The sequence below is a fragment of the Rousettus aegyptiacus genome, unplaced genomic scaffold, assembly GCF_014176215.1.
Source record: "Rousettus aegyptiacus isolate mRouAeg1 unplaced genomic scaffold, mRouAeg1.p scaffold_m13_p_10, whole genome shotgun sequence".
Taxonomy (NCBI): domain Eukaryota; kingdom Metazoa; phylum Chordata; class Mammalia; order Chiroptera; family Pteropodidae; genus Rousettus; species Rousettus aegyptiacus.
In genome coordinates this window covers 28,011,324-28,024,688 of record NW_023416285.1, presented here as the reverse complement: position 1 = coordinate 28,024,688, position 13,365 = coordinate 28,011,324, and the positions used below count along the sequence as shown (strand labels likewise).

The 13,365-nt window shown below is 34.8% G+C and overlaps 1 protein-coding gene and 1 pseudogene across 2 annotated transcripts in view; both read right to left on the bottom strand.

Moving 5' to 3' along the window:
• Positions 1–1,713: 1,713 nt before the first annotated feature.
• Positions 1,714–1,832, bottom strand: LOC118609104 (annotated as a pseudogene).
• A 6,199-nt stretch (positions 1,833–8,031) lies between these two features.
• PPA2 (inorganic pyrophosphatase 2) overlaps positions 8,032–13,365 on the bottom strand; it is a 75,369-nt gene continuing 70,035 nt past the window's right edge. For both annotated transcript variants that reach the window (XM_016147973.2, XM_016147993.2), the window contains 2 exons: positions 9,641–9,677; positions 8,032–8,239 (listed from right to left, as the gene is read on the bottom strand). In XM_016147973.2, the coding sequence (XP_016003459.1) occupies positions 8,211–8,239; positions 9,641–9,677 (66 nt within the window). In that variant the 3' untranslated portion in view covers positions 8,032–8,210. The remainder of the gene's footprint in view (positions 8,240–9,640; positions 9,678–13,365) is intronic.

The window sequence follows — 13,365 nt, the reverse complement described above, 5'->3', positions numbered from 1 at the left end:
GGTTTGAGAGCCTACCAAAGAGTTCTTACTACAAAAACAAAAATCCCCATATCTGTTTTGCATTTTAAAGCATAAACATTTAAGTAGGTATTAGCTGGGAAAATTTATAACAAAGAATAGCAAAATGATGCGTATCTTTATTTCCACAGTCACGACAACATAATTATTTTTAAATTCATACCATACAAAGAGGCAAATGAATATCTTTCTCCTTTAAAGGTGACAAAGCACACAAAAGAATATGATCAAAAAAAAAAAAAAAAAAAGCAAAAACAGAACAACAGGCTTGGATTCTGAAGACCTAGCTTGCTAACTTGTGGCTTCAGGCAATTCACCTCTCTGGAGTTTACTTGTCTCATGTTATATGCAAGACACTTTAAAATACAAAGTGTTCTATATTCTAAATCCTTCTTCAGATTCAGAAATGCAACCTATAGTCTATACCTATTCTGCCTTTAGCATTCTCTGAATTACATAAAATCTATTTGTAAGTGATTAAGCATATTCTAGAGACAATACTAGTACTATTATAAATTACATTAATAGTACTTGTTTTGAGGGGGCAGAAGAGTAGAGGCCAGAGTGGGTGTTGGTAAAAATAAAATTATGGTTTGAGAGACTACTAAGAAGATCTAAAATCAACATGAATAAATTAGTTTTAAATAGCTCTTTAAAATCAAAAATAAAAAGAACAATTCCATTTCTGGGTATTCATCCAAAAAAGTCCAAAACTCTAATTCGAAAAGATACATGCACCCCTATGTTCACTGTAATGTTATTTGCAATAGCCAAGATATGGAAGCAACCTAAGTGCCCATCAAGAGATGAATGGATAGAGAAGTTGTGGTACACATATGTACAATGGAATATTACTTGGCTATAAAAAAGAATGAAATATTGCCATTTGCAACTACATGGATGAACCTAGAGGGTATTACGCTAAGTGAAGTCAGAGAAGACAAATACCATATGATTTCACTTATTTGTGGAATCTAAAGTAAAAGTAAATGAACGGACAAAACAGAAACAAATTCATAGGTACAAAGAACAAACTGATGGTTGCTAAACAAGCGGGGAACTGGGTGGGGCTGGATGAAAAAGGTGAAAAGATTAGGAATATAGTTAATAACATGGTAATAACTATGTATGCTGCTAGATGGGTACTAAATCAGACTTCATAAAATTACACAAATGTCTAACCACTATGCTGTACACCAGAAACTAATATAACACAATACTGAATGTCAACTGTAATTGAAAAGAAAAAACAAATGCCCTAACATTAAAAGAAAAGAATAGCATTTCTTCCCTGGTTTCCCACAACATTTGATCAGTTCTCCCTTCTATTACAGGTACTTTAAATTAAAATTTTAATGAGAATTTGATTCTTATTTTCCTAGATTACATTTATTTTTTTAGTTTTTACGTGTCCTAGTTATTATCTTAAAATTAAATTTAATATAGTCAAACTAAACAAATTTTTAAATGTAAAATTAATTTAAAAAAAAAACCACCTTAAATTCAAAAAAAAAGAGAAACCAGAGGAACATTTGATATTGTGGGAAGAAAAGGAAAAACTAACTTTTTTCAAGAAAAATAATCTCTGAAATACAGTAGTGGACTTTTTATTTTTATTTATTTTTATTTGAGGCAACTTTTGGTTGACCTCACAGATTGCAAGGACCTTGTCAACTTACAATCCTTTATTTTCTACACCAACAGCACCTGGGCTTCTTAGGTGGTCTCCCATCCAAGTATTAACCAGGCCTGACCCTACTTAGCTTCCAAGATCAGGTGGGATCAGGCTTGTTCAGGGTGGCATGGCTATAGATTTAGTAGTGGACTTTTAAGTACAACAGATGACCTTTTAAACTACTTTTCATGAGAGTTTATTAACTGAACTATTTATATTAGATCTACATGGGTTATATTTTTCTCATTTCTCACTACATATTCTAATTCGTTCTACCACTCTCTTAAGATTATTCAGGTCTTCTATCACAGTGCTTCTCGTGATATTTCTAACCTGAAAATCAAAATATGTTACTTCTACTTTCATATTTGGGAGGTCAAGTTCAAACATGGAAGTTATGATCAATAATTATACCAAAGCTCATGTAAAAAGCTACTCTAAAACAAGAATTTTGGCCTTTGAACTCTGAACTGATTTTTATTTTTAGAGCATTTTATGTTTATTTTTTAAATTAAAAAATGAGCAGAGGACCTGAATAGACATTTCTCCAACAAGGACATACAGATGGCCAAAAGACATATGAAAAAGTGCTCGACATCACTAAACATCAGGGAAAAACAAATTAAAACCACAGTGTCACCTCACAACTGTCAGAATGACTTCATCAATAAATTTCAACAAGTGCTAGTGAGGATGAGAAAAGAAAACCCTCATCCACTGTTGGTGGGATTGTAAATTAGCACAGCCACTCTGAAAAACAATATAGAGATTCTTCAAAAAATTAAAAACAGGGATGCTATTTGGTTCAGCAACTTTGCTTTTGGGTATTTATCTGAATACCTAAAACACTACTATGAAAAGATATATGAACCCTTATGTTCACTACAGCATTACTAGTAATAGCCAAGATATGAAAGCAAGATAGATTTCCATCAATAGAGAAATGGATAAAAAGGATGTGATATATATGTACAATGGAATATTATTCAGCAACAAAAGATGAAATCTCGCCATTTGTGACAGTATAGCTGGACCTAGAGGGTATTATACTAACTGAAATAAGTCAGATAGACAAAGAGAAATACTGTATATTTCACTTATGTGTGGAATATGAAAAAAACAAATGAATAAATGAAATGAAACAGAAACAGACCCACAGATACAGAGAATGAGTCGATGGTTGCCAAAGGGGAGGGGGTAGGAGAATGAGACTAAAAATAAAAAATAATTTTAAAAAGTTAAAAAAATCAATAGGGAGTGAGCATTATATAGTATTGATAAAATGTCACATAAGAAGCTTTGTACTCTGAAACTACTAATTCCTTTAGAGCTCAACAATGGAGTTTCATTTCATCTTCTTCAGTTTCTATATTTTTTATATTTTAAAAATTCTTAAATATGAATGAGATTTATTGCAATGCAAAATCTGTTTTAAAACTACAAAAACAGCTCTATGTGACATGCATTATTCCAGACAAAAATCCCTGAAGCATTATCTAAATACCACAGCTGTCGCTGCTTTCATGGAATATGTTTCCTAAATATAGGAGAATTATTAATCACATGATGGGTGCTCATACTGCACAAACATATGAAAAAGGAAAATGAGACCAACATAAATTTTTCAAAAAATTTTGGCTTTTGAGTCCTGAGCCAATTTCTATTTTTAAGTAATTCATATTTATTTTTGCCTCATATTCCACAAAAAAGCAGCAGCAAACATGTGATGATCAGACTTAGTGTTTTCACAATTAGGTATTGTTTTTATGTAAGTTAAACTTATTTCCTGTAGCATTAGAACTATAACGTATAAGTACTCTCAAAATGTTTTAAATGCTAATAATAGATAAGATCCATTCCAGAGAATCTTACTATCTGGATATCATTTATTCACTTGAGGGTGGGATGGGTAACAGCAATCATTGTTTCAGAAATTATTAAATATTCTAGGTACATAAAATATATAAAAATAAACTTTTTTTTTTTTTTTTTTACATTAGGTAGATGTCTACTGTATTCATTTAGGGGCTCATAGCAAAAAAGATAATATTTTAAAAAGGATTTCAAGAAAAATCTCAATAATGTATAAAATTTTAGGAGGCAAGAATTATGTGACTTGGAAAAAAAAAAAGGTTAATTCTTATTTTACCTTGATATTTATGAGGAGTTCTCTGAGTACAGGGATCAGGCCTATACACATTCAAAATAAAATAAGATAAATTAAAAGCACTAGTATTTAAGACAGATGTTAAATCTCTTTTGACATCCCTAAAAGGAATAGATTCTTATATTTCAAAGGTCTTATATGGCTTTTGGAACAGAGTAGAGCAATATCCCTCAAAATGCTCTCAACTTCAGGTGCAGGAGGCCTGTGGTTTCCAGAAATCCGCTCGACCTCTACATTTTACTTAATAAGTGAAATCAAAAGAATATCTACCTTCCTCATAGGATGCTGTATCAATTTAATACAACAAACATGGATTGTTAATGGGTAAAACGGTAATACCAAGACTGTAACCACACCACCACTGCTTATAATCCAGTAGTAGAGATGCAATGAACAATTCTGATATAAGCCAGAATGACCTAAACACTGTAACAGTACTAAAAACCAATAGTTGCTATTGTCCTTTCTCATAGGAGGGAATGGTTGATTTCAATGTGAAGGATTGGATAAGGTTTCACAGAAAAGGCTGCATTTGAGATGGGCATTTAGGGTAAGAATGAGTTTAATAAGCAAGATAATACAGTGGAAAGGACAATAGGTAATCTTGAAGTCAACAGTCCAAGTTCTGTTCCATTTCTGTCTGGACCACTCACTAGAAGCTTGCAGGCATCTCCTGCACACATTGGGTCCCAGGTTGTGTCCTTGCCCACATTGCTGTTGGTTTAGACAGGAATAGGGAAGGCTACTTGCTGATTACACTGTGGGCTCACCTGCTTTTGTCTACCTGTGCATAAAAATACTCCTGAAGCATGAGGTTCTGGTCTGAATCCTAGTATTCCTGTTCTATTCACCAAATGTGGAGACACCTTGCTTCAGGGTGGTAATCCCTGATCTCGCCAACTGCCAAGTTGTAGTCAAGGACCACAGAAGCATATCAGCCATCCAGTTTTGGCTGCTTTAATTGGATCAGACCCACTGTTTGGCACTCTCATGATTTCCGTTAAAACTGTACTGGTTTTACTATTTTGACTGTTTTAGAGTATTAGCTTTAAAAAATTATCTTTCTTTTAATTTTTAACTTTTAATAGAGAACAGGAAGTAGTAACGTGAAGATTGTCTTATAGCCAGTCCTGCCTGAAACAAGGAAAATTAGTATATATCACCCCCCGATACCCTCAGTTAACTAAACATAAATATTTTCATGGCCTATGTCTAAATTTTTTTTTGAATGTGTGCTAATGTCTTTAAACTTGACTCCAGGATTCAGGATCCAACTTTTGCACCTAAAACTAAGAACATCGCGTACATTAATAAAATATTAAGATTCAGTAGAAAAACAGGCAAAATACAGAACATTCATAAAGGACAATATAACAGTAAATATGTAAGAAAACTTAAGCCAATTAATAATAACAATAGTAATATTATGCCATGCTATGCTTCTGCTCAGGACATTCCAATGGTTCATTTTATCAGGGTAAAAGTCCTGTTAAGTTTTTACACTGGTCTATGAGGCCCTATATGACCTCCCTGCTTTATAGCTCTGGGGATCTCAATCGTTTCTCTTCCCTCCCTCCTTCCTCTCCAGCCAGGGGGCCTCTTTATTGTTCTGCTTAATAAGTGGGCCACTCCTGCCTTTCGGCCTTTGTTCTTAGAGTTTCTTCTGCCTCGTGCTCTTCCCTAGACCCAAGTGGGCCCACTCCTTCTCCTAAATGCTTTGCTTGGCTGTCACTTTCCCAGTGAGGCCTGTCCTAACCTACTCAATTTAAAATTTCAATTCATACGTCTGCCCCTAAACACAAGCTGGATTGCTGATTCCCCTTAACCTGTTCTCTTCTAAATCCCCTATAAATTATCTATCATGTTCATGATGTATCTTCTCCACACAAAATGGAAGGGATTTTTGTTATGCAGTGATGTATGGTACTTGGAATGGTACTTGTCATACAGCTGGCTTGGAATGGTACCTATCACATATAGCAAGCCCTTGAATAATGTTTTGCTTAATATTGTTTTGTTATAACATTGATATCACAGAAACTCTTGTTTCTATCAACAAGAGTTGATATGGCAACATTGGTTTTGTTATGCATCATTTCACTTAAAGTTATAGAACCTATTGATAAGTGAGAGCTTAGTGTATATATAGTCAATAATTATTGAATGAATGCATCTTAAAATAGCATTAATACAAAGGCACGTCAAAAAAGAGTTGGCTAATTAAAACCATTAGAAGGGAATGTATTCTGGACTGATATAATCAGATCTCCCTAAACTTTCTGTATAATTCAACCTTTTGCAACCAGGTACTTAAAATGAGGGGATGAGCCCTATGTATTGCATATTCTGAATAGAGAAGAGAAAGCATTGATAGCTTTCAGGGTGTACCAGGATACCTTTAGGGTCTTGATATTGAGAATATGACTGACAGATGTGCCGCTGGATCTGACATGAAGAAGCTCATCAGACTTGGCTTTCCTCTTCCAACTCAGGAAATATGCCACATTACACAAACCCACTTATCCATCCTTCGGTAATTCTTCTTGTTGTTTACAACTATTGCAATAATAGGTGTTTCTTATTTTATAAATTATTTTCACAATTAAAAGAAATCAATATATCAATAAAATTAAAACCAGCAAATTGTCCCTTTACATTCTTTGATGTCCCTGAAAGAGGTTCACACATTCCCAAAGGCATGTCAAGTGGCCAATGCTGTTTGACTTGGGCTGATTACTCTCTGTTCCTGTTTCTATAAAACAGGTACGCTCTAAGCTTTGCCTACATCAAAAGGGACTATAAGCAGGAACATGCATAAGGAAATGGAAAGGCCAAAGGATTTACAGCCATATAGTTATGAGTTCTAACTCTAGCTCTGAAACTTATTATGTGATCTTGAGCAAGTTACATAACTTCCCAGAACTTCAGTATAAGCAGGCATTATCTACCTTATAGGATATATATACATAGGGTATCTCAAACATTTACATAGGACATCTAAAATTGTGCCCGATATAGAATAGATGCTCAAGGAATGGTAACTATTATAATGGTGCTTTGTAAACCACAAAACATTATGTAAATGTAATGTGTTGATGATGGTAATAGAAAGGAGAGAAAAAGATATAAATAGAATTGGCAAGAGAAGACAAGCATAGAACTGGGAGGCTGAAAGTACAAGATGTGCATGCAGAGGAGCAAGCCGTATGGTATGGCTGGAGAATGAGACTCCGGAGGAAATCACAGAGTCTGATTTTTATTCTCAGGTGCCACTGAGGACACTTTGAGAAAAATATAACAGGGCAAGACCTGTGCTTTAGGAAAATAACTGTTTAGAAATGTGGACGGTGGTACGGAGGGAGAAGAGCCAGAGGCAGGGCAACCACTTGGTTAGGAGGCAGGAGGGTATGCAACTGTGCTAGAGCAGTGGGGATGAGGCAGCGGGTCTGGATCGGGGAGGTACAGAGAAGAGGCTGTTACAGAGTCTCAATGAAATAAAAGGGAAAATCGGCATAGGGTGGCTGCAAAGGAATGGAGATGACAAAGAAACATGAAGATGACTTTCACGACTAAAGATGGAAAAAGAGAGGCTCAATATGATCTCAAGGGTTTAGGTGGGGGACTAGGAGAATGTTAATTTCATTGTTCAAGAACAAAGGAAGATAACGAGGTCAGTTTTGGACCAGAAGAGTCAAAGGTGTCTAAAGAGATGTCCAATGGGCAGACTTCAGGAGAGAGACCTGGGCATCTTACATAGTTTTGGGGAGTTATCGCCATAGAGATAAAGATGGAAACTAAGGGGACTAGAAAAGAATCAAAGAGTTTAGGACCTCTAAGGCAGTAAATTATAGGAAAGAGCCTTAATAAACATAATCACATTTACACAGGACTTATAAGAGAACAGAGGTTGGCTAAATGAAACCTCTACCACCAATGGACTTGAAGAGAGAAAATAAGTTATAAACATGAAAACCATAACATCTACAAAAATCTTACTAATGTACTAAATTTGTAATTTTTACATTAACCTATAAAAATAAACGCTAATAAAAGCATTGGGCTTCTTCAGGCATAGAAATTTGAACTGGTCAAAACTCACTGCTTCTAAATTTCTGCTATAAAATTAAATGAAATATTCTTTTCATATCAATAAATATCTGGAGGAGACTAATTCAAATATTCCAGTGTTTATTTACATAGTACATATCTCAAAAAGGTTTTGGGGAAAAAGTTTCAAAAGAAAGCTGGCAAATTCTAATAGATCTTCCTGTCTCTAGCATGTAGGGGGAGATGGGAGTCTGGAATTCCTTAGAGCTTGGAATCTTGACAGCAGAACTTCAAATGTTCCCATCACTTGCCAAGGAAGTACCACACTTGCTCTGTGTTTAAAACAGGGGAAGAAGGGTGTCGGGGAACGGGTAAAGAGAGAGGGAGGAGAAAAAATAAGACAAATTTAATTTAGACCTTTAAGAATTATTTAGGAGTAAAAAACAATCAAGCAGCTTAGGATGACACATTTATCTATTTAAAGCTACTTCCATTTTAACTCTGAAGTTCTCATTTGTATAGAGCCTTATATAAAACTACATGAAAAAGGGCAAAAATATTACAAGTACAAATAGATAGTGACAAAATAGTCATGGGGATGTAAAGTGTTGCCAATAATATAGTAATAATAGTCAATAATATTGTAATAAATATATAAGGGGGAAGAGGGGTACTAGATTTAGTGGGGTGATCACTCTGTGAGTTAGATCTCTAATCCCTATGCCTGAAACTAATATATTATTGTATGCCAACTATAATTGAAAAAAAAACTCAATGAATTGTACACTGTAAATATGAGCAATTGTCTAGTAAATTTCAATAAAGCTGTAAAAAAATGAAAAAATTCTAGAGCCTTCTCATTTTATTTCCTGTTCTTTCTAGGTCAGTTTAGTCTCTACTAAATAGTACAGAAGTTAGTACCCTAGCTACAGCATGGGAAGTCTAGAAAAATCCTGTACTGTAAAATCTGACTGCCTGTCAAACATCCAAAATGGGATAGTATTACAAAGAAACAACCAGTTAGTTTTCCATATAAGGAATAGAGTTTGCTTTCCCACGAATTCATGTCTGGATTTGCTCCTTTCTAAACATCTTAGAACTGGATGCACAGGAAATAGTTCTTGTTTTTCCTTCAAATTTCCAAGTTCAATATACTTCTAATGTTTTATATCTAAGTAAAAGGCCAGTCTCTCAATATATTCAAAGACAAATGATATGTGAATATGCTTTTGTTTAGAAAAATTTACCATAGAACATTTTTACTTGTTTTTGAAAACACCTTCAAATAATGGTAATAAAAAATAGTGTTTTTAATCCTATTACAAATTTTGATTTTTAAGCTCTTCAGTTAAAATGAGTGATTCATTAAAATGATGAGAGATACTAAAAATCTCCAAAATCAAATATTTTGAATCTTTTTTAAATTTATTAAAACTAGCTGGGATCTCTTTACTTCACACACACACACACACACGCACATGCACACGCACACGCACACACACAAGACACTACATAATCAAACTATTTTCTGGCCTAATAGTAATAAATGTGCTCTTTCTCATTTTCTGAAATTGTGAAATAAAGTTATTTCATGTGAAAATTTGAATGACTATTTAACAAAATATTTTACTTAGTTTATACAACTTTTAGTCTTCTGTACTTTTTTTTTGGTTTTAATGAACTGTAAATGAATAAATTTACACATTGAGCTCAAGAACCAAACTATGCCATACCTTCTTTATTACATTCTTTATTCACTGAAAATGATACCTGAAAAATAAGAACAGATAGTCTCTGTTATGATAAATATTTAGATGTAGAAACTGTATCCAAAAGTTTTTTTCCCCCATGAAATTATAGAACAAGGTTTACACACAATGGTTCTTTAAACTGAAAAAAATATTCCTTTTTGCCTTTATTATCATCACTCATTCTTCCAGATAAATTAAGAACCACAGACTTAGAGTCAAATAAAAAAAGCATTCTTAAAACTATCTTCTCTCATTAACCCATGGGAACCACTGAAAATGAGGAGAGGTTTGCTTTCAGCTGTTTCCTTGGCTGAGGTCTTGAGAACAAAAATCAAACACACACATACATGACTACGTGCGTGTGTGTGTGCGCGCACATATAGAGACACACACATAAATAAAGAATTTATTTAGTCATCTTCTAGAATTTTAAATTACCTTTTTATTTTGATGACTAGGCCAAGATTCTTAGAGCAGATGTAATAAAATTTGTGATGAATGAGTCTGAAAGGTTTTCTTATGATATAAAATTTTTTCTAAATAGGAATACATTTTTAAAAGTTTTTTTAAAAAATATTTTATTGGAAGATCCATTTTCCATGCACAGGAATGCACAAAGCCAAAGAATACTTAGAATAAACATCTAAGTAACCACAGCTCAAAATGAGAAATGGAACATGACAGGTTCTTCCACAGTTATAACCTCATCTCCCCAAGAGATAACCACACCCTGATTTTATAACACTTTTCAGACTTCACATTTAATAATCAATGTCTAATTCTCTGAATTTGCTCACCCTCAACAGGGAAGATCTGCCTCTAATATTTATGGTCTGGGGCAAAGGTAGAAATGTTACACCATATACTATACATCTGAATATTTAAAAGTTATAAATCAAACCAACAAAGTGATGACTAGAATATAAAGTATGTTTCATCCTACGATCCTCTAAATGCACCACTGTGATGACGTGGAAGCTCTCATTTAGCAGTCTGGACACCTCAGAGACTGCCTGAAGACGGCAGAGTGCAGAGAAGAGGCACATAGCCCTCATCCTGCCCCACATCTCCTTCGACCCCAAGCTCCAGTCTGCATGGAGAAGTCTCATCTGCACAAAGGTAGAAAGTCCAGCCCACACACCTACGCGCATCGTCCCAAGGCCCCTGCAGAAGTAATAGTGAGCATAGTCTCCATAGTGATGAGCGCAAACTTGGGGAGATGCCCATGCAGGCCCTGCAAACAGGCCTGCAGCTGTCTGGGCAAAGATTCCAGGGTCGTGAGTAGCCAAAAAGTGTTCTAGAATCGGAAGCTTGGGCTCCCAGTGAGGGCACGACTTTGGTCCCTGAGTCTTGCTCTATAGGGAGGGACATGACTGGATGAGGGCTAAAGCAAGACCCTCTAAAAAGCAGGACTCAATACATGGTCCTCTTTGCTTAGGTCTAAGGGAAGTAGTGAATAAGAACAATTTGGAAATAAAATTAAATTTCATCAATATTAAAATATTCCCTGTAAGTTAATGTGTCACTCTGAACAATGTTTTGGGCTGAAATTAATATTTAAAATGGTGAATTCTGGGTAAAACCAATGGCTCAATATAACGTAGGTGGGCCCCACCCAATCAGGCCTACATAAAACAAAGAGAAATCCCAAGCAAGAGGGAATTCTATAGCAAAATGCCTTTGGACTTCATTTCCCATCGGTTCTCCTGGGTCTCTAGACTGCCAGTCCACTCTGCAGATTTTGGACTTGCCAAACTTCCACCATTTGTCTGTCTCTTAAGACAGACAGACAGACAGATACACACACACACACACACACACACCCGTCTCCCTCTGTTTCTCTCTCTCTCTTTCTCTGGGGAACCCTGATTAAAATGTTTCCCCAAATTATAAATAGTTTAAAGTTATTTTTCCTCCTACTCTTAAAAAAAAAAAAAGACTAATCAACTATGCTTTGTCTTCTTTTCTGTCATAGAAAAGGATGATGTAATAATGTAAACAGAGATGTCTGTACAAATTTTATGTAACACATCCTTGAGATTTTTCAAGTACTTCAAAAAACAAGAAAAATTCTATTCAGCTTCCTAGCACAGAGAAAGTGCTTAACCATGGCTGGTTCTGAGGAAGGTAGAACTTTAAAACTAGGTGTGAAAGCAACACTACAACATAAAAATTATACTCATTGAGAGTAGGCCTTCGGGATTTGATGACTGGTTTTCTAAAGAGACTATGAGAGAGTAACTTGCTTATTCTTTGAAATTGTTATGCTGTTTAATTGTGCAGGACACATATTACAAGATTTCTTGGAAACTTAGATGTTTAGATTTCCTGTTTAAAATCAGCAGCTGCTTCTGGCTGGAGCTGCCAAACATCTCAGAAGAAGAAAATGTATGGCATATAAAACAGAATAACTGAGCAGCTTCTCATTAGCTTAAAAAGTACTTCTGAAAAGAATAGAACAAACCATTTTAGCTAAAACATTTATCATTTTACTTTATTTAAAAAATAATTTCCAGGATGTTACTTTTTTCTTTCATTCTTAAATGTATTTCTTGGCTGGTAGAATATATGCAGAATGTACAGAGCCTTCTATAAAAGGAAACAAACATCATGAGTAAGTCTAAAACTCGGGGATTATAAGCTATTACAGCTTGGAGGTATTTCATTTATTTTTCACATTTTTCTCCATATTAACATATGTCAAAAGAGAGACCAGCATCTGAATCTGAAAATAACAAGGGTTCATAATACATATCAGCATTTAACTCTTCACTTACTGTCAATGACTTCCACACCTTTAAACATAATAACAAATGTAACACTTGCTTATAGAAACGGGAAGAAAGAAATGCACTGAGCAGCATCTAAAAGTGTCCCAATGCTAACTCTCACTCTCAGGAGTCACCCCTGTTACATTTTCCTTTTAAGAAACTAGAAAAACATGTTAGTTACTTCTTATTTCTCAGGAGGGGGGATATGTAGATACCCTCTCCTCACCTAAGATAAATTCTCCATTTAACAGTAGAAATTATTTTATACCCTCATTCTAAAAATGCCATCTCCTCCCCTTTTCCCATTCCCCAAACACTTCTCATGAATATTCTTACCTTTAATTTCTTTCAAACAAATATAGCGCTCTCATTACCAAAGTGTTCCTCTTTCTTTTACCAACCAAAGAAAGCTTAATCTGGCCTCTGTTCCTATCCATGCATAAACTGTATTTTAAATTAATATGAACTATTAATATGACTGCTCTGGACTTGGTGACTCTCCTTCAAATAAGCCCTCCAGCTTCCTACAAACGTTTTCTCAGTTATCCATAAACAAAAAGTATTTTAAGTTTATATAAGTTTAATCCACTTCTTCAAGAATGTATATAGCTGGATGTGCAAGGAATCTGTTTATTGTCATGTCACCAACAGCTCTAAGGAGACAGAAAGCATGCGCCCACAGGAAACCATCTGAGGAGCACACTGTGAAGTCCTGTCCAACAACTGCAAGGAACTGCAGCATTGTTCTTCTGGTCACCACTGTTTGTATTTGAAATTATTTTTTAACATTCATTAGTCGGTATTTTCCTACTACAGCACAGAACTCCTGAGTGTGCATTTCTTAGCTAGCTGCTTTATTGATTCGTCTTTGTTATGGACCTCGGAAAAAATGAAATATGGCTTTGGTGTGAATTTTTTTTAAGCGTTACTGTTCTT